Below are 22,598 nucleotides of genomic sequence, written 5' to 3'. Positions count from 1 at the left end.
GTGATTCATCACTCCAGAGAACACATTTCCACTGCTCCAGAGTCCAATGGCAGCAAGCTATCCACCATTCCAGCTGATGCTTGCCATTGCACATGGTGATCTTAGGCTTGTGTGCGGAAGCTTGGCTATGGAAACCCATTTCATAAAGCTCTCGACGAACAGTTATTGTGCTGACGTTGCTTCCAGAGACAGTTTGGAACTTGGTAGTGAGTGTTGCCACCAAGGACAGACGATTTTTACGAGCTATGTGCTTCAGCACTCGGCGGTCCCGTTCTGTGAGCTTGTGTGGCCTACCACTTCGCAGCTGAGCCGTTGTTGCTCCTAGACATTTACACTTCACAATAACAGCATTTATAGTTGACCAGGGAAGCAACCTATGACGGTGCCATGTTGAAAATCGCTGAGCTTTTCAGTAAGGCAATTCTACTGCCAATGCTTGTCTTTTGAGATTGCATGGCTGTGTGTTTCAAAGAAATTCCACAAATTAACTTTTAACAAGGCACACCTGTTAATTGAAATGCAGTCCAGGTAACAACCTCATGAGGGTGGTTGAGGGAATGCCAAGAGTGTGCAAAGCTGTCATCAAGGCAAAGGGTGGCTACTTTGAAGAATCTCAAATCTCAAATATACAGTATGTTGATTTGTTTAACACTTTTGTGGTTACTACATGATTCCATATGTGTTATTTCATAGTTTTGATGTCTTCACTATTATTCTACAATGTAGAAAATACAAAAAATATACACCCGGCCTGTCAGGTCCAGAAAGGTATATCCATATTTTGTTTTGTTATGTTTTGACATCTCCTTTTGTCTCAGTATTCAGCCCAACTAAGAAGCTTCAATTGCTGGAGAAAACAAATATCAATTTGAGTATCAACCATTCATCAATTCCTGAGTAAGAAATATCCTCACTATATAATGATGAATAGTCTTGTTGATCCATTTCAATGTTAAACTAATTACTTTTAACATTAACACTACAATTAAAATGGCTGCTGTAGTTGTGGCTATTTCCAGCGATGCAAACCAGGAGACCTGGAAGACCTGGAACAAGGTTGTGAGACGAAATGCCCCGAAAGAACACTGTTTTACCAATTTTTATCATGGATTTAGTCATTCTGACAAAGGAGGAGGTCATAGCCAACTCCATTGAGGAGGAGCTCTACCACAGTCTCATACATGAAAATCATCCAAACCACTTGAGGTCAGTACAGAGTACGTACACTCTGGCATATATATCTTCTTAGTAAGGAAGCAAGGGCAAAGCTTCTGATCAGAGGAAACATGTTCAAAGAGAATAGTGCTTTCAGTTTGAAGTCACGCATGGCTGACCCGAACTCAATTCAAGTTATAATTAAAGAACTACCTGAATCAACAGATGATAGTGTTGTGACTGAGTTTCTGGCAAAAGCTGTATGTAAGGTGGTGGCGAGTGTGAGACACAATCTCACGCTAGAGGTGGTTAGGGGATGGTAGAGTACAGTCGTACTACACTGGGCAATGTAAGGTGCATAGACAACTTTTTCACACTATATAGGACAACAATCCTTTCCCCATGAGTAGGGCAGACGTATCACATATCTCAGCTGAAATGACAGAAAGTGAGACAGGTTGAAGAGCATCATTTCTCAGCTCCCAAGGACAAAGAATGAAACATTGGAAACATTAGAGTTGGTACCTGGTGAGCCAGAGTCTACAACAATGACCTCTCATTCCAAGAAGAATAATAGGAAAAATGCTAAAAATGAAGCTGGCAAAGTGGCTACTGAGACCAGTGACAATTATAATCCAATAGAAAACTCTGAGGATAGTAAGGGATCCCAAAGGCGGTGCAACTCTCTGCGGAACACAAAACAAGGCATTCAAACAATCCGCATTCAACAAACACCCAAGCAGCCCAGGGTTCCAAGCTTTGATATGGAGGATGTCATTCTGGGAGAAGTGGAGAAAAGTCCCTCTAATTAGCCATCCAGACCGAAATCATTGATGAATGGTGGAAATTATTGTTTGGCTTGTTTATTATTCATTATTTGTATGTTTTTTAATCTATTTTTTATTTTAATATATATATATATATATAATATATTTTAACTAGGCAAGTTGGTTAAGAACAAATTCTTATTTACAATGACGACCTACCAAAAGGCCCCCTGCGGGGACGAGGGCTGGGAATAAAAAAAGAATAATAATACAGTATACATATTTATAGGACAAAACACACATCACGACAAGAGACACCACAACACTTCATAAAGAAAGACCTAAGACAGCAACATAGCATGGCAGCAACACATGAAAACACAGCATGGTAGCAACACAACATGACAACAACATGGTAGCAGCACAACATGGTAGCAGCACAAAACATGGTACAAACATTATTGGGCACAGACAACAGCAAGAAGGTAGAGACAACAATACATCACGCAAAGCAGTGAGTGTCCATGATTGAGTCTTTGAATGAAGAGATGGAATATAACGGTCCAGTTTGAGTGTTTTTTGCAGCTCATGCCAGTCGCTAGCTGCAGCGTACTGAAAAGAGGAGCGACCCAGGGATGTGTGTGCTTTGGGAAGCTTTAACAGAATGTGACTGGCAGAATGGGTGCTGTATGTGGAGGATGAGGGCTGCAGTAGGTATCTCAGATGGGGGGGTGGGGGTGAGGCCTACAGAGATGATCCGTTGGCAGAGTAATATAGAGTGTAGGGATGTGTCCTATAAGGAGCATTGGTGGCAAATCTGATGGTCGAATGGAAAATAACATCTAGCCGCTCGAGAGCACCCTAACCTGCCAGCCAATCTGTAAATTACATCTCCGTAATCTAGCATGGGTAGGATGGTAATCTGAATCAGGGTTAGTTTGGCAGCTGGGGTGAAAGAGGAACGATTACGATAGAGGAAACCAAGTCTAGATTTATCCTTAGCCTGCAGCTTTGATACGTGCTGAGAGAAGGACAGTGTACCGTCTAGCCATACTCCCAAGTACTTGTATGAGGTGACTACCTCAAGCTCTAAACCCTCAGAGGTAGTATTCACACCTTAAAGAAAAAAGGGTCTAAACCATCTGACCCAGATGTTTTTGGGGGGGTCAAGATTAAGGATCTCCATTAACGCCTCGGACTCAGTGATCGCCTGCAGGGAGAAACTTTGTAGCGGGACAGGGGAAAAAGAGAGTGGCGCATCAGGGATAGTCGCATTAGAAAGGGTGAGAGATGAGGAAATATGCCATGTGCTCCTTATCAGTAACAACCACATCATCAACATTAAGGGACATGGGCAGCTGTGAGGAGGAGGGTTTATTCTTTAACTGTTTACAGAACTTCTTGGGGTTAGACCCACAGAGAGAGAACTACTCCTTAAAGTAACTAACTTTGGCCTTCCAAACTTTGGCCTTTCACTTCATTCTTAAAAGGATGTGGAACTCAAAGTATGCTGCGCCTTGGTCCGATCATTATTACGAAACGACGTGACAGAATATCCCATCACAACGGGACCAAGCAGTGTGCTAGGGAGGAGATGGCATCCTGGTCTTTGGAGGAGATCAGGGAGAGAATATCCTGGACTTGGGAATAAATAATTGCAGGAGACAAGAGCCTGCCATGGAAGCAGGCGGAAGCAGGCGGAAGCAGCGAAGGAGGGACAGCGACGAGGTCGGGGAGGAAGGCCACAGAAACCCCAATAAAAAATTTTGGGGGGGGCATTTGGAGCAGTCGGCAGAGCCGAGGAGTGAACCAGAGCCAGTCTGGGAGAAGAGGGAGAATTTGGAGGAGAGAGAAATGGGAGAGTTGTTGAGTTGGTGGAGGATGCACGGTATTTGCCCTAAGGAACGTGTTGTCAGTTTGGTGCTACCTGAGTCAGCTCCCCGTACTAGTCCTGAGAAGTGTGTTAAAGTTCCAGAACAATTGATGCCGGCTATACACACCAGGTCTCCAGTGCACCTTCGCCGCCCAGTACGTCCTGTGCCAGCTCCTCGCACTCTCCCTCAAGTGTGCTTTCCCAGTCAGGTACGTCCTGTGCCTCCTCCCCGCTCTCGCCCTGAAGTGCGCTTTCCCTGTCAGGTGCGTCGTGTTCCTGCTCCTCGCACTATCCCTCAAGTGCGTCTTCCCAGTCAAGTACGTCCTGTGCCTGCTCCTTGTGCTCGCTCTGAGGTGCGTGTCACCAGCCCGGTACCACCAGTGCAGCCCCCACACACCAGGCTTCCAGCGACAGTTCCCAGTCCAGAGCATCCGGCGACAGTTCCCAGTCCAGAGCTTCCGGCAACGGTCCACAGTCCGGAACATCTAACGACGGTCCACAGTTCGGAACCTCCTGATACAGTCTACAGTCTGAAACCTCCTGAGACGGTCCGCGGTCCGGAACCTCCTGAGACGGTCTGCGGTCCAGTGTCCCCGGCGACGTTCTGCGGTCTGGAGTCCCCGGCGACGATCTGCGGTCTGGTTCCTCCGCACCAGAGCCGCCATTGAGGATGACATATCCATGAGCGGAGTGGGTACTTCGCCCCGTACCGGAGCTGCCCCCAACGGTAGATGCCAACCCAGACCCTCCCCTATTGAGTCAGGTTTTGCGGTCAGAGTCCGCACCTTTGGGGGAGGTACTGTCACGCCCTGACCATGGAGAGCTTTTTATTCTCTATGTTGGTTAGGTCAGGGTGTGACTAGGGTGGGACATCTAGGTGATTATATTTCTATGTTGGCCTGGTGTGGTTCTCAATCAGAGGCAGCTGTTTATTGTTGTCTCTGATTGGGGATCATATTTAGGCTGCAATTTCCCCTTTGTGCTTTGTGGGATCTTGACTATGTATAGTTGCCTGTGAGCACTATAGCAGCTTCAACTTTCGTTTTGCATTTATTGTTTTCTTTGAGTTTCACTTCAAAATAAAGAGGATGGAACCATACTACGCTGCATCTTGGTCCACTCATTGTAACGATCGTGACACTTATTTCTAATTTGCCTGAACGAGACCCAGTCAGCCTGAGTATGCGTGTGCAGAGCGATTTGCCAATGAATTCTTGAGGAATAACTCACTGTCGAATCAGGGGTTGAACCTGTATTTAATTATAATTTTCTTTGTGGGCGCGTATTTGTTACTGATACCACTGAAACTATTAAAAAGAAGGTCCAAGCGTTTTCGACAGAGGGGATCAAGCTGATTCTATTCCAATTTACAGAGGCCAGATCATGAAGGAAGGCTTGCGCATTAAAGTTTTTTAGCAAGTGTCTATGACAAATCAGGACAGGTCGTTTCACTGAGCAGCCATTACAAACACAGGCTGTAAAACAGTGATCACTAAGGTCATTACAGAAAACACCAGACTGATACTTATCAGGATTATTTGTAAAGAAAACATCAAGGAGAGTAGCCTTTTCTGGGTATTTGGAGTCATATCTTGTGGGATTGGTAATAATCTGAGAAAGATTTAGGGAGTCCCATTGCTTTAGGATTTAGTCAGGTGGTTTAAGCATGTCCCAGTTTGTCACCTAGCAGGACAAATTCAGACTTAGTGTAAGGGGCCAGAAGAGAGCTTAGGGCATTTAGGGTACAGGCCGGTACTGATGGTGGTCGATAGCACCCAGCAACAGTCAACAAAGAGTTATTTGAAAGTTTAATGTGTAAAGCCAGCATTAATAATCTATATTTTAGTAGCCTATATTATATTTTTATCTGGTTCAGAGAAGGATATTATGTGTATGTGAGCATAACCTCTGTCACTAACATGGCTTTTCAAGAGAATGAGCAATCTGCAGATAATCTCTTTTTAATGCAAACTCTTGATAAATGTCCCAAATAAAACCCACCTTCGAGACAAACTAAATTCCCGTAACCCAGCTATTAGAAAACATTGTACCATGGAACTTTTTCAAACTGTTAATCAGGCTAAAATTCTCTGGGACACTCGTTCCAAGTCTATAGGAATATTAAGCAGTCAACTGAATATTTGTAGCATTATTTCTAAGAGTGAACAGGTAGAACATTTATTGAATGACTAATATTTTTGTCACAGGATTTTCTTCTGTTTCTCTGAGACATGGCTGAAGAAATCTTCTCCTATTTCTGTCTTTAATGTCCCTGGATATGCCATATATATATATATATATATATATATATATATATATATATATATATCCTAAGGAGATGGCAGAGGGGGTGGACTGCTTATGTACATGAAAGATAGCTTTAAATGGAATTGTATTATCATATGGAAACATGCCAATGACCTTGAATGTATGGGGCTGAATCTCTTCCTCTCCCCTCATGTGTCTCACTGTTATTGGATTATATCGACCACCAACATCTATCTCATTTTATGACCATCTAAATGCTATGCTTAAAGAATGTGAACATAAGTAGATCATCTTCATGGGCGATTTCAATATAAACTAGGAAAACAAAAGTTGCAGACCCCAGACCATACAAGGACCAACCAGCGTAACACAGACATCCCAGACTCAAATTGATCTGGTGTTTACTAACAGACCTGATCGAATAACTAAGTCCATTACCTTACCAACTGGCATATCTGACCACAATGTTACATTGGTGATTAGAAAGCTAACTAAAAAGAGATTTAAAAACCATATTAATGTGCAACAGTGCGATAAAAAAAATCCAGAAAGGTGAAAGAGTAACTACGATACAGCTATAAGTCAAATTGACTGGTCTGATCTGTTAAAACCTCTACAGGATCGGTGTCCCTCCCGGCGGGACGGTTGAGCTAATGTAGGCTAATGTGATTAGCATGAGGTTGTAAGTAACAAGAACATTTCCCAGGACATAGACATATCTGATATGGGCAGAACACATTAATTCTTGTTAATCTAACTGTACTGTCCAATTTAAAGTAGCTATTACAGTGAAAGAATACCATGCTATTGTTTGAGGAGAGTGCACAGTTATGAACTTGAAAAGTTATCAATAAACCAATTAGGTACATTTGGGCAGTCTTGATACAGCATTTTGAACAGAAATGCAATGGTTCATTGGATCAGTCTAAAACTTTGCACACACACACCCACACACTGTTGCCATCTAGTGGCCAAAATCAAAATTGTGCCTAACCTGGAATAATACATTGTGACTTTTCTCTTGCATTTCAAAGATGGAGAAAAAAAACGTTTTTTTCTTTGTATTATCTTTCACCAAATCTAATGTGTTATTTCTCCTACATTAATTTCACATTTCCACAAACTTCAAAGTGTTTCCTTTCAAATGGTATCAAGAATATACATATCCTTGCTTCAGGTCCTGAGCTACAGGCAGTTAGTTAGATTTGACTTCGGGCTTTTTTCAAGGAAAGATCCCATTCTCTCATCTACCTCCAGAGGTCCTCGTTGAGCCATGGTAGAGAGGTTGTCCGTCTTGGCTTACATTGAAATGACCTGGTAAAAGAGGCATCCACTTTGTCAATAGCTGATAGAAATGTTCTGTATCCAGACTGGGTCTTCATTGCTTAAATCTAAACTGGACATAGGTGGTGAAGTCAGCGCAGTCTTTTTGGATCTTAAAAAGGCCTTTAATACTGTGAATCATGAGGTTCTCCTATCCAAACTATCCTCCCTTAATGTGTCCACCGAAGCCACTTATTCCTATCTGATGAACAGAAGTCAAAGGGTTCGTCTGGGGGACACTCAGTCGGATTCTCTTTACTGTAACATTGGGGTCCCATAAGGGTCAATATTAGGCCCCCTTCTGTTTACCATCTATATAAATGATCTTCCACTTGTTTGCCCACAAATTAACATACAGATGAATGCAGACGATACAGTCCTGTATGTACACTCAAAAACATAGACAAGTTGTTAACTAGTTAACAGAAGCTATGGTATACGTTTCTAAATGGATGACTGATTCTTGCCTGCATTTAAATATCAACAACACTGTTTGTATGTACTTCTCTAAGAAATTAACAGATTTTTCCCAACAAGCTGTTCTTGATAATGGGAAGAATCTGAACGTTCAAATCAAATCAAATGTTATTTGTCACATACACATGGTTAGCAGATGTTAATGCGAGTGTAGCGAAATGCTTGTACTTCTAGTTCCGACAATGCAGTAATAACCGACAAGTCATCTAACCTAACAATTCCACAACTACTACCTAATACACACAGGTGTAAAGGGATAAAGAATATGTATATAAAGATATATGAATGAGTGATGGTACAGAATGGCATAGGCAAGATGCAGTAGATGGTATAGAGTACAGTATATACATATGAGATGAGTAATGTAGGGTATATAAACATAAAGTGGCATAGCTTAAAGTGGCTAGTGATACATGTATTACATAAAGATGGCAAGATGCAGTAGATGATATAGAGTACAGTATATACATATGAGATGAGTAATGTAGGGTATGTAAACATTATATTAAGTGGCATTCTTTAAAGTGGCTAGTGATACATTTTTTTACATCAATTTTTCCATTATTAAAGTGGCTGGAGTTGAGTCAGTATGTTGGCAGCAGCCACTCAATGTTAGTGGTGGCTGTTTAACAGTCTGATGGCCTTGAGATAGAAGCTGTTTTTCAGACTCTCGGTCCCTGCTTTGATGCACCTGTACTGTCCTCACCTTCTGGATGATAGCGGGGTGAACAGGCAGTGGCTCGGGTGGTTGTTGTCCTTGATGATCTTTATGGCCTTCCTGTGACATTGGGTGGTGTAGGTGTCCTGGAGGGCAGGTAGTTTGCCCCCTGTGATGCGTTGTGCAGACCTCACTACCCTCTGGAGAGCCTTACGCTTGTGGGCGGAGCAGTTGCCGTACCAGGCGGTGATACAGCCCGACAGGATGCTCTCGATTGTGCATCTGTAGAAGTTTGTGAGTGCTTTTGGTGACAAGCCAAATTTCTTCAGCCTCCTGAGACTAAAGAGGGGCTGCTGCGCCTTCTTCACAACGCTGTCTGTGTGGGTGGACCAATTCAGTTTGTCCGTGATGTGTACGCCGAGGAACTTAAAACTTACTACCCTCTCCACTACTGTCCCGTTGATGTGGATAGGGGGGTGCTCCCTCTGCTGTTTCCTGAAGTCCACAATGATCTCCTTTGTTGACGTTGACGTTGAGTGTGAGGTTATTTTCCTGACACCACAATCCAAGGGCCCTCACCTCCTCCCTGTAGGCCGTCTCGTCGTTGTTGGTAATCAAGCCTACCACTGTAGTGTCGTCCGCAAACTTGATGATTGAGTTGGAGGCGTGCATGGCCACGCAGTCGTGGGTGAACAGGGAGGAGAGGGCTCAGAACACACCCTTGTGGGGCCCCAGTGTTGAGGATCAGCGGGGTGGATATGTTGTTACCTACCCTCACCACCTGGGGGCGGCCCCTCAGGAAGTCCAGTACCCAATTGCACAGGGCGGGGTCGAGACCCAGGGTCTCGAGCTTGATGACGAGTTTGGAGGGTACTATGGTGTTAAATACTGAGCTGTAGTCGATGAACAGCATTCTCACATAGGTATTCCTCTTGTCCAGATGGGTTAGGGCAGTGTGCAGTGTGGTTGCAATTGCGTCGTCTGTGGACCTATTGGGGCGGTAAGCAAATTGGAGTGGGTCTAGGGTGTCAGGTAGGGTGGAGGTGATATGGTCCTTGACTAGTCTCTCAAAGCACTTCATGATGACGGAAGTGAGTGCTACGGGGCGGTAGTCGTTTAGCTCAGTTAGCTTAGCTTTCTTGGGAACAGGGACAATGGTGGCCCTCTTGAAGGATGTGGGAACAGCAGACTGGGATAAGGATTATTGAATATGTCCGTAACACACCAGCCAGCTGGTCTGCGCATGCTGGGGATGCCGTCTGGGCCTGCAGCCTTGAGAGGGTTAATACGTTTAAATGTTTCACTCACTTCGGCTGCAGTGAAGGAGAGCCCGCAGGTTTTGGTAGCGGGCCGTGTCAGTGGCACTGTATTGTCCTCAAAGCGAGCAAAAAAGTTATTTAGTCTGTCTGGGAGCAAGACATCCTGGTCCGTGACGGGGCTGGTTTTCTTTTTGTAATCTGTGATTGACTGAAGACCCTGCCACATACCTCTTGTGTCTGAGCCGTTGAATTGCGACTCTACTTTGTCTCTATACGGACACTTAGCTTGTTTGATTGCCTTGCGGAGGGAATAGCTACACTGTTTGTATTCAGTCATGTTTCCGGTCACCTTGCCCTGGTTAAAAGCAGTGGTTCTCGCGAATGCTGCCATCAATCCACGGTTTCTGGTTTGGGAATGTTTTAATCGTTGCTGTGGGTATAACATCGCCAATGCACTTTCTAATGAACTCGCTCACCGAATCAGCGTATTCGTCAATGTTGTTGTTGGACGCAATGCGGAACATATCCCAATCCACGTGATCGAAGCAGTCTTGAAGCGTGGAATCAGATTGGTCGGACCACCGTTGAACAGACCTGAGCGCGGGAGCTTCTTGTTTTAGTCTCTGTCTGTAGACTGGAAGCAACTAAATGGAGTCGTGGTCAGCTTTTCCGAAAGGAGGGCGGGGGAGGGCCTTATATGCGTCTTGGAAGTTAGAATAACAATGATCCAGGGTTTTACCAGCCCTGGTAGCACAATCGATATACTGATAGAATTTAGGGAGTCTTGTTTTCAGATTAGACTTGTTAAAATCCCCAGCTACAATGAATGCAGCCTCAGGATATGTGGTTTCCAGTTTACATAGAGTCAAATAAAGTTAGTTCAGGGCCATCGATGTGTCTGCTTGGGGGGGAATATATACGGCTGTGATTATAATCGAAGAGAATTCACTTGGTAGATAATGCGGTCGACATTTGATTGTGAGGAATTCTAAGTCAGGTGAACAGATGGACTTGAGTTCCTGTATGTTGTTATGATCACACCACGTCTCGTTAATCATAAGGCATACCCGCCCCCGCCCCTCTTCTTACCAGAAAGATGCTTGTTTCTGTCGGCGGATGTGTGAAGAAACCAGCTGGCTGCACCGACTCCGTTAGCGTCTCTCGAGTGAGCAATGTTTCCGTGAAGCAAAGAACGTTACAGTCTCTGATGTCTCTCTGGAATGCTACCCTTGCTCGGATTTCATCCACCTTGTTGTCAAGAGACTGGACACTGGCGAGTAGTATGCTAGGGAGTGGTGCGTGATGTGCCTGTCTCAGGCGCCTGACTAGAAGACCGCTTCGTTTGCCCCTTTTACGGCATGTTTTTTTGGGTCGCTGGCTGGGATCCGAGCCATTGTCCTGGGTGGAAGGCAAAACACAGGATCTGCTTCGGGAGAGTCATATTCCTGGTCGTAATGATGGTGAGTTGATGTTGGTCTTATATTCAGTAGTTCCTCCCGACTGTATGTAATGAAACCTAAGATTACCTGGGGTACCAATGTAAGAAATAACACGTAAAAAAACAAAATACTGCATAGTTTCCTAGGAACGCGAAGCGAGGTGACCATCTCTGTCGGCGCCCAGTGACTGGTCTGGAGTGTGAAGACACAAGCTCTGCTGGTCGGCAAGCTCTGCTGGTGTCTCTTCAGGTATCTCGGCGTCATTTTGGACTCCAACTTGACATTTAAGAAACATGTGAAGAAGGTGCTTAACACGGTCAAGTTTGGATTATCCAACATTAGGTTTATAAGATCTTACCTTCCTCTGGAGGCCACCAAACGATATATGCATGATCCTCACATCTGCAATATTGCCTCACATGCTGGTCACAATCAGGAGCTACTTTTCTGAAACCAATTGAATCTACAAACAAACACTTAAGATTTCTGATAACCAAACAGTTACCACCATTGTCACATCATTCACAAACATATTTTATTTCAGTCTGGATAGCTTTAAGCAGATGCAAGCCTTGTCTTTAAGTTCCTGCATGGTCTTGCCCCTCCACCCCCTTTAATTTGAAATTAAAATCTAAAACATGGCTCAAATCTATCCAAACTTGTACACATGAGTTATTTATGGTTCCTCATACACTACCGGTCAAAAGTTTTAGAACACCTACTTATTCAAGGGTTTTTCTTTATTTTTACTATATTTTCTACCAGTTTCTATCAAAACTATGAAATAACACATGGAATCATGTAGTAACCAAAAAACTGTTAAACAAATCAAAATATATTTTATATTTGAGATTCTTCAAATACCCACCCTCCTGGAATGCTTTTCCAACAGTCTTGAATGAGTTCCCACATATGCTGAGCACGTGCTGGCTGCTTTTCTCTGCAGTCCGACTCATCCCAAACCATCTGCATCTGGACCCTTACAAATCAGCTGGGCTTGATAATCTGGACCCTCTATTTCTGAAACTATCCGCCGCCATTGTCGCAACCCCTATTACCAGCCTGTTCAACCTCTCTTTCATATCGTCTGAGATCCCCAAGGATTGGAAAGCTGCCGCAGTCATCCCCCTCTTCAAAGGGGGAGACACCCTGGACCCAAACTGTTACAGACCTATATCCATCCTGCCCTGCCTATCTAAGGTCTTCGAAAGCCTAGTCAACAAACAGATCACTGACCATCTCAAATCCCACGTACCTTCTCCGCTGTGCAATCTGGTTTCCGAGCCGGTCACGGGTGCACCTCAGCCACGCTCAAGGTACTAATCGATATCATAACCGCCATCGATAAAATACAGTACTGTGCAGCAGTCTTCATCGACCTGGCCAAGGCTTTCGACTCTGTCAAACACCATATTCTTATCAGCAGACTCAGTAGCCTCGGTTTTTCTAATGACTGCCTTGCCTGGTTCACCAACTACTTTGCAGACAGAGTTCAGTGTGTGAAATCGGAGGGCATGTCGTCCTGTCCTCTGGCAGTCTCTATGGGGGTGCCACAGGGTTCAATTCTCGGACCGACTCTTTTTTCTGTATATATCAATGATGTTGCACTTGCTGCGGGCGATTCCCTGATCCACCTTTACGCAGACGACACCATTCTGTATACTTCCGGCCCGTCCTTGGACACTGTGCTATCTAACCTCCAAACGAGCTTCAATGCCATACAACACTCCTTCCGTGGCCTCCAACTGCTCTTAAACGCTAGTAAAACCAAATGCATGCTTTTCAACCGTTCGCTGCCTGCACCCGCACGCCCGACTAGCATCACCACCCTGGATGGTTCCGACCTAGAATATGTGGACATCTATAAGTACCTAGGTGTCTGGCTAGACTGTAAACTCTCCTTCCAGACGTATATCAAACATCTCCAATCTAAAATCAAATCTAGAGTCGGCTTTCTATTCCGCAACAAAGCCTCCTTCACTCACGCCGCCAAACTTACCTTAGTAAAACTGACTATCCTACCAATCCTCGACTTCGGCGATGTCATCTACAAAATAGATTCCAACACTCTACTCAGCAAACTGGATGCAGTTTATCACAGTGCCATCCGTTTTGTTACTAAAGCACCTTATACCACCCATCACTGCGACCTGTATGCTCTAGTCGGCTGGCCCTCGCTACATATTCGTCGCCAGACCCACTGGCTCCAGGTCATCTACAAGTCCATGCTAGGTAAAGCTCCACCTTATCTCAGTTCACTGGTCACGATGGCAACACCCATCCGTAGCACGCGCTCCAGCAGGTGTATCTCACTGATCATCCCTAAAGCCAACACCTCATTTGGCCGCCTTTCGTTCCAGTTCTCTGCTGCCTGTGACTGGAACGAATTGCAAAAATCGCTGAAGTTGGAGACTTTTATCTCCCTCACCAACTTCAAACATCTGCTATCTGAGCAGCTAACCGATCGCTGCAGCTGTACATAGTCTATCGGTAAATAGCCCACCCGATTTTACCTACCTCATCCCCATACTGTTTATTTTTATTTACTTTTCTGCTCTTTTGCACACCAATATCTCTCTCTACCTGTACATGACCATCTGATCATTTATCACTCCAGTGTTAATCTGCAAAATTGTAATTATTCGCCTACCTCCTCATGCCTTTTGCACACAATGTATATAGACTCTCTTTTTTTCTACTGTGTTATTGACTTGTTAATTGTTTACTCCATGTGTAACTCTGTCTTGTCTGTTCACACTGCTATGCTTTATCTTGGCCAGGTCGCAGTTGCAAATGAGAACTTGTTCTCAACTAGCCTACCTGGTTAAATAAAGGTGAAATAAAAAATAAAAAATAAAATCTCAATTTGGTTGAGGTCAGGGGATTGTGGAGGCCAGGTCATCTGATGCAGCACTCCATCACTCTCCTTCTTGGTAAAATAGCTCTTACACAGCCTGGAGGTGTGTTGGGTCATTGTCCTGTTGAACAATAAATAAATAAATAAGCCCAAACCAGAAGGGATGACGTATCGCTGCAGAATGCTGTGGTAGCCATGTTGGTTAAGTGCGCCTTGAATTCTAAATAAATCAGTGTCCCACCGTGAGCATTTCTCCTTTGCCAAGATAATTCATCGACCTGACAGGTGTGGCATATCAAGAAGTTCATTAAACAGCCTGGTCATTACACCTTGTGCTGGTGATAAGAAAAGCCCACTCTAGTGCAGTTTTGTCACAACACAATGTCAGAGATGTCTCAAATTCTGAGGGAGTGTGCAATTGGCATGCTGACTGCAGGAATGTCCAACAGAACTGTTGCCAGATAATTTAATGTTCTTTTCTCTACTATAAGCTACTAATGTCATTTTAGATAATGTGGCAGTACATCCAAGTGGCCTAACAACCGCAGACTACGTGTAACCACGCCAGCCCATGATCTCAGCATCTGGCTTCTTCACCTGCGGGATAACCCGAGGAGGGGAGGAGGGGGGGGGGGGGGGGGGTTGTTGAGGAGTATTTCTGCCTGTAATTAAATCCCTTTGTAGGGACAAACTGATTCTGATTCGGTGCCCCTGCCCAGTAATGTGAAAGGGCCTAATGAATTTATTTCAAATGACTGATTTCCTTCTATAAACTGTAACTCAGTAAAATCTTTGAAATTGTTGCATGTTGCATTTCATTTTTGTTCAGTATAATTAGTCTCGAGTCTGTCAGGTATCACGACTATAAAGCCAATGTAACTGCCTGTTTTTACAAAAGTAGGCTACCACATGGATAGGCATTCATTAAACGTTAAAGTGTATTGTGGGCCGAGACTGTATTCTATTTATCGGCATATAGGCCAGGACCGGGCCTGCAGTCAAATGAGACTGCGCTTCCTTTTAAGTGACGGAGCGGGGATGTAATTTGAGAGTTGAGAGGGGGTAGGCTATCATCAGTCAAAACCAAGCGCGGTGCTTGAGAAATCCAGATGTTGAGTTTGAAATTGAGGCACAAAGCTACGTCGGGCACTCTCACATTTATTTCAGTTGGATGCGTTTGGTATATTACTCCTGCGTGACGTCTTTGGGGTTTCTCTGTGTAAAGTTTAGGGAAATTATTCCAAACTTTCACGTGACTGTTTGTGGCTGAACCAACAGCTACTTTCCTTGAAAAATAGTTGGCAACACTTGCTGCATAGGCTACACGAGGAGCGACCTTAAAGAAGACTTACAAATATCACCTAGCTACTTTCGGTCTTTTAAGTCTTGGATACCACATGCATTGCACGTTTGGAAATGTTGTGATTGGTGAGGGAATTAAATAACATTTTTCTTGCGCTATAAAGGAAAGCCTCTTCTATTTCTCACGTATTGCCAGAAGTGGATAGGATGGCTTTTCTCCACTTACTCGCTATTGGGATGTTTTCATTGCCGCTCTGCGGTGCGTTTTTTAATGGACCTCTGTATCCCGAGATGTCTAACGGCACGTTCCATCACTACTTTGTGCCAGACGGCGACTATGAGAATAACGATGATCCGGAAAAATGTCAAATGCTTTTTAAAATGACAGACGACCGAAAATGCGTTCTTGACGAGGACCAAGATTCGGTCATCCGAGACGATTTCACGATCATCAAGAGACACATCGAAGACGCGGCCAGAATGCTGGAGGGGATCGGGAAAAGTATTTATTTTGATTTGGACGGAGAGGACAGCTATGGAAAATATTTGAGAAGGGAGACGACTCAGATTGGCGAGGCTTTTACAAACTCTGAAAAGGCTCTGTTAGAACTGGAGGTGAAATTCAAACAGAGTCAGCAGAACGAGCTGAAGGAGGAGCACCGCATAAACGACGACTTTCTGAACATGGTTGTCCACACAAGGGACGTGCTAAAGGGAACACTGGACATATCTGTGGGGTTGAAGGATAAACACGAGCTTCTCTCTCTCATAATTCGAAGTCACGGGACCAGATTAGGCCGACTGAAAAATGAATACATGAAGGTTAAACTTGGGTAAATCGGTTAAACCTAGTTGTAAAAGTAGACTATGAGGAAAATAATATTGGCGAAGTCATGTCGAATTTCATTGCATATTTATATTAACGGAGAGATAAAACATGCAGAGACAGATATGATACCAGTGTTTTATTTATTCAAAAAATACAATATACCTAGTAAAATGTAATTAATTGACAATGTTGTCGGTTCATTTTGTGTAGGTAGGTTTACTTGTGGCAACATTATTTGGGCATTTGCAATATGGCGTTGCGTTAAAATGCCTTTGCAATTGATAATTGTCGATGCCTTGCTCTGACGGAGATTTCAAAGATGACTATTCATTCATAGCGGTGACGTTGTCTAACAGTTGCAACAGGTGTTATTTATACAGTATGTGACATAGGCCAACAGAATCTACTTGGCAGCATATTTCTCTCATAAATCTTGCCTTCAATTGAGTGAATTTGTCTGGAAATAATTGAAATGTTTACAATGCATCACAATTTGCATTTTTCTTTTTACAGTAAGGACAATTAACAAGAGCTTTAAATAATACTTTGAACAATTATTGACTTTGTTAAACATATAAGGTTGTGACTTATTATTTGTATATCCCTTTGCCATTTTGTGAATGCAATATAATTTGGGGAAATGTTCAGAGCATGTTATTGGAATAAATGCTGTGCGTGTCAATATCTATGTGACGGAAGAGCTTAATTGTATTCTTTATTTTTGGCTAATATGTTTCAATATCTGCAATATATATTGTTTTTATTTTTTAAATTATATATATATGGCAACAAGTATGATAAATACTTAAGACTGCAGGCAGCACTCATGGACTTCAAACACTGGTGTCTGTGGCAACATTCCTAAAAGGTTTTGTGTGTTCCGTTTTTAATTAAAGATTTTGTGTTTGAAGTTCTACTCAGTTGTTGGGACAACTCGTTATTATAGACAAGACTGAACTACAGCTGGTGAAACCAATGATTTGGACAGCTTTCTAGGTCAAATGGTAGTTCGCCTCTTTACAGGTTCATCTCTTGTATGACCTAAATTGATATTGTTGTATGATGATACCATCTATTTTTTAATATTTGTGCAAATCTTTCTAAAACAGAAAATGGACATCAATCAACAAAGAGGTAAGAATATGTACTGAATACTATGAGAATATGTTGAAGGCTAGCTGTATTGGGTGCAGATGACTGAACTGCTCACTTTTGTGTCTGTCTGCAGGTATCTGAACAAAATCCAAGGTATGAATACTGTCATGTGCTATTTTGTGGATTCACAGACTTCACCCCCGTACATCTCTGATGAATATAACAGGAAACCTGTTTGATCACCATGCACTGCAAAATCATTCTGGCTATGGATACGGAGAACATCAACGCATTAACATCAACACATCAGAGGATATACCCATTGGACTTGGGGCTCTGCTGGGAGTTTAACTCATATTTTGATATTTTTATTCTGCTTTGCCATTTAAATCATAACAAATACTGACAACTAAAATAGCACTCTTCATGACATTGTTCACATCCCTCTTGTTGGTGGAAAGAATTTATCATTACTAAAGCAAATATTCTTGCAATTCTATACATTTGATATTATTTGAGTGACCAAAAATGACAACAGAATCTGTGCTAAAAAACCTAAATAAAAACGTTAGTTGGCTTGGGCTAGTTGATCTGTATATTTCTGACAAGTTATAAATAGCTCTAAGGTATGCAATGACTAACATGGCAAAAGGAACTGATGATGCACTACCCAATTTCAAAATTGCACCTTGTGAATTCTACTGTTACAACTTTCAAGAGTAAGTTTAAAGTCGGACTGAGTTCCTTAAAAAATGTTTATTTGTGTATAATTTTTTGGGGAAGCACTGCTCTAGACTTATGGTGACACAATAAAAAGTAGATATGTAACGCTCAATGTGTTACATAAAGTAGGCTACGTGTAGACATCTAAATGTCACATCTTGATTGACAAGATTTGAAAAACACTGATTCGTGGCTTGATGTGTAATAATGCAGTTGATTTCCAACTCAATACATTTCTTTTTTTTCATTTCCTGAAATGACTGAGGTAAAATGGAATTTATCCCAACCCTGGTGGTAGCCTGACAGAAGTCAAGGGCTGTGCGTGCAATAGCGATATGAGCAATTAGGCCAGTGAGAACACAATGTTCAAAGATTTACTCTTGGCATTGCTCTAGTTGATTTATTAGAAACAGTATGTACTTTATTGTTTATTATGCTGGTATTTATGATCATGGAAACAGAATAAAAATCTCTTGCTGTTTCTACACCTTGAAAGATTCCAATGCATGGACTTCAGATGCAGGCCAGTATCCTGTTATAAGGATACATGTTTTAAACAGAGCACAGACAACTTGTTTGCCATATGATTTAAAGTATCTGATAAAGTTCATTGTTGAACATCCTGGGCTAACTTACCGTCACCAATGGAACTGCACAACATTTAAAAAATATTGTGGAGTTCATGTAGGCTACTATTTATGCAGGCTCCATTAAATTGTTTGTACCTTCATCACATTGTTTGCGTTCAACACTATAATGCCCACAAAGGTCATCACACCGCCCTCTGCAACTGGATCCTGGACTTCCTGACTGGGCGCCCATAGGTGGTAAGGGTAGGCAACAACACATCTGCCACGCTGATCTTCGACACAAGGGCCCCTCAGGGGTGAGTTCTTAGTCCCCTCCTGTACTCCCTGTTCACCCACGACTGTGTAGCCAAGCACGAATCCAACACCATCATTAAGTTTGCTGACGACACAACAGTCGTAGACAAAGCCTGATCACAGACAAAGATGAAACAGCCTATAGGGAGGTCAGAGATATGGCAGTGTGGTGCCAGGACAATCTCTCCCTCAATGTGAGCAAGACAAAAGAGCTGATTGTGGACTACAGGAATAGGAGGACCAAACACGCTCCCATTCACATCGATGGGGATGTAGTGGAGTGGGTCGAGAGTTTCAAGTTCCTTGGTGTCCACCTCACCGGCCAACTATCATGGTCCAAACACACCAATGCAGTCGTGAAGGGGGCACAACAACACCTCAGGAGACTGAAAACATTTAGCATGGGTCCCCAGATCCTCAAAATGTTCTACAGCTGCACCATCGAGAGCATCCTGACCTGTTGCATCCCCGCCTGATATGGCAACTGCTCGGCATCCAACTGTAATAAACTACAGAGGGTAGTGCGTACGGCTCAGTACATCACTGGGGCCAAGCTTCCTCCCATCCAGAACCTACAGTGCCTTCAGAAAGTATTCAGACCCCTTGACTTTGTCCACATTTTGTTACATTACAGCCTTATTCTAAAATGGATCAAATACAAATCCTCAGCAATCTACACACAATACCCCATAATGACAAAGCAAAAACAGGTTTTTAATATTTTTTGCAAATTAAAAACAAAACAAAAAAACAGATACCTTATTTACGTAAGTATTTGTACTGTTTGCTATGAGACTCGAAATTGAGCTCAGGTGCATCCTCTTTCCATTGATCATCCTTGATGTTTCTACAACTTGATTGGAGTCCACCTGTGGTAAATTCAATTGTTTGGACATGATTTGGAAAGGCACACACTTGTTTATATAAGGACCCACAGTTCACAGTGCGTGTCAGAGCAAAAACCAAGCCATGAGGTCGAAGGAATTGTCGATAGAGCTCCGAGACAGGATTGTGTCGAGGCACAGATCTATGCTGCTCTGTACCATCACTCATTCATATATCCTTATGTACATATTCTTTATCCCCTTACACTGTGTACAAGACAGTAGTTTTGGAATTGTTAGTTAGATTACTTGTTATTACTGCATTGTCGGAACTAGAAGCACAAGCATTTCGCTACACTCGCATTAACATCTGCTAACCATGTGTATGTGACAAATAAAATTTGATTTGATTTGATTTGAGATCTGTGGAAGGGTACTAAAAAATATCTGCAGCATTGAAGGTCCCCAAGAAAACAGAGGCCTCCATCATTCTTATATAGAAGAAGTTTGGAACCACCAACCAAGAACCCAATGGTCTCTCTGACAGAGCTCCAGAGTTCCTCTTTGGCGATGTGAGAATCTTCCAGATAGAAAACCATCTCTGCACTCCACCAATCAGGCCTTTATGGTAGAGTGGCCAGACGGAAGCCACTCCTCAGTAAAACGCACATGACAGCCCACTTGGAGTTTGTCAAAGGGCACCTAAAGACTCTCACATCATGAGGAACAAGATTTTCTGGTCTGATGAACCAAGATTGAACTCTTTGGCCTGAATACCAAGCATCAAGTCTGGAGGAAACCTGGCACCATCCCTATAGTGAAGCATGGTGATTGCAGCAGCATGCTGTGGGGATGTTTTTCAGAGACAGGGACTGGGGGACTAGTCAGGATCGAGGGAAAGATGAACGGAGCAAAGTACTGAGAGATCCTTGATGAAAACCTGCTCCAGAGCGCTCAGGACCTCAGACTGGGACAAAGGTTCACCTTCCAACAGGACAACGACCCTAAGCAAACAGCCAAGACAACGCAGGAGTAGCTTCGGTACAAGTCTCTGAATGTCCTTGAGTGGCCCAGCCAGAGCCCGGACTTGAACCCGATCAAACATCTCTGGAGAGACCTGAAAATATCTGTGCAGCGTTGCTCCCCATCCAACCTGATAGAACTTGAGAGAATCTGCAAAAAAAGAATGGGAGAAACTCCCCAAATACAGGTGTGCCAAAGTTGTAGTGTCATACCCAAGAAGACTCGATGCTGTAATCGCGGCTAGGGTTGCAAAGGGTCGGGAAACTTTCCGGTAAATTTCTGGAAATTTTCCATGGGAAGTTAAGCCCTGGAATTTGGGTAATTTTTGCTTAAATTCATCAAAATGCTAGCTTATAACATTTAACCTTTTTGTGGGATACACATAAGGAAATTCTAGGTCTTGTGGCATATTTTGGTTAAACTATCCCAATTTAATGGAATTGCAACCCTCTGCATGCACAGTGTATTCTTCCATCACATCTTCCATTCTGTGCAGCTGAATCTCAAGATCTTGCACACTAATGAGATGCTATTGAGCCCACACTGCTACACTGTCTGAGCCAAGGATTACATGCTTTCTGGTAAGTTTTGATTACAACAACTGGGTAGGGTGAATATATTTTATACGACATACATTATTTTTTGTTAACTAGTAAATAGTAGCCTACAGCAAAATGTGTTTAAATCATTTCTAACTTGTTAACAATTTCTGCTAGTTAGTTTTTGCTACTATGTGGGTTTTAGCTAGCTTGAGCCTGCTAACTGAGTGTTAATTCACCTGTTTCCATACATGTTTAATTTTAAAACATTTATCTTACAAAGGATTTGTTTAATCTAACTGCTTAACTATTTATCTGTATATGGAATTGTATTTGAGTTTTTTTTACTCATTTTCTTTCAAATCTTTACAGGAAATTGCCAGGGGCACTATCTGATGTGTGGAGACATTTTACTGCAGCTAATGTAGAAGGAAAAGCTATGTACATTTGCAAATACAGTGCCAAATCATATGTGAAGAATGCAATAAAGAATCATCTGGCCAAGTGCATAAAGTTCCCTCAGTGCTCACAACAAGCAACCTCTGACAAAAGTCCCTCTACTTCTATTCGAGGTGAAAATAATGAACCGGACACCTTATCGAAAGCAACAGCTCATGGTCCTCCTGGAATCAGAAGTTTTTTTGCCTCAATGGAGGAACATAGTCAGAGAAATGCTGATGAATGTCTTGCTCGAGCTGTGTCTGCAACTGGTTCACCTCTGATTTTCACAGGCAATGTGTATTGGAAGAGATTTCTGAATGTTCTTCGCCCAGCATACACCCCTCCAACCAGACATGCTTTATCTACTCAATTGCTGAATGCAGAGTTCCACAGAGTTCAAGTGAAGGTCAAGCAAATCATAGAGAAAGTAGACTGTATTGCAATCATCTCTGATGGGTGGTCGATTGTTCGTGGGCAAGGAATAATTAACTACTCTTCAACCAGTATTCTACAAGAGCACAGACACAAGGAACAACAGACACACCGGTCTCTACATTGCAGATGAGCTGAAAGCAGTCATCAATGACCTTGGACCACAGAAGGTATTCTCACTGGTGACAGACAATGCTGCAAACATGAAGGCTGCTTGGTCTAAAGTGGAGGAGTCCTAAGCTCACATCACACCCATTGGCTGTGCTGCTCATGCATTGAATCTGCTTTTCAAGGACATCATGGCACTGAAAACAATGGATACACTCTACAAGAGAGCCAAGGAAATGGTTAGGTATGTAAAGGGTCATCAAGTTATAGCAGCAATCTACATCACCAAGCAAAGTGAGAAGAATAAGAGCACCACATTGAA

The 22,598-nt window shown here is 42.9% G+C and overlaps 1 protein-coding gene across 1 annotated transcript; it reads left to right on the top strand.

Moving 5' to 3' along the window:
- The first annotated feature begins 15,164 nt into the window (after positions 1 to 15,164).
- LOC110526183 (fin bud initiation factor) lies at positions 15,165 to 17,123 on the top strand. Its single transcript, XM_021606896.3, has one exon. The coding sequence runs from the start codon at positions 15,586 to 15,588 to the stop codon at positions 16,213 to 16,215; it is 630 nt and encodes a 209-aa protein (XP_021462571.1). The 5' UTR covers positions 15,165 to 15,585; the 3' UTR covers positions 16,216 to 17,123.
- Positions 17,124 to 22,598: the final 5,475 nt, after the last annotated feature.

Source organism: Oncorhynchus mykiss, chromosome 6 (genome assembly GCF_057628025.1).
Source record: "Oncorhynchus mykiss isolate SJ-2025 chromosome 6, ASM5762802v1, whole genome shotgun sequence".
Classification (NCBI taxonomy): domain Eukaryota; kingdom Metazoa; phylum Chordata; class Actinopteri; order Salmoniformes; family Salmonidae; genus Oncorhynchus; species Oncorhynchus mykiss.
Note: the sequence above shows the minus strand (reverse complement) of the source record. Positions and strands in the feature narration are given on the sequence as shown.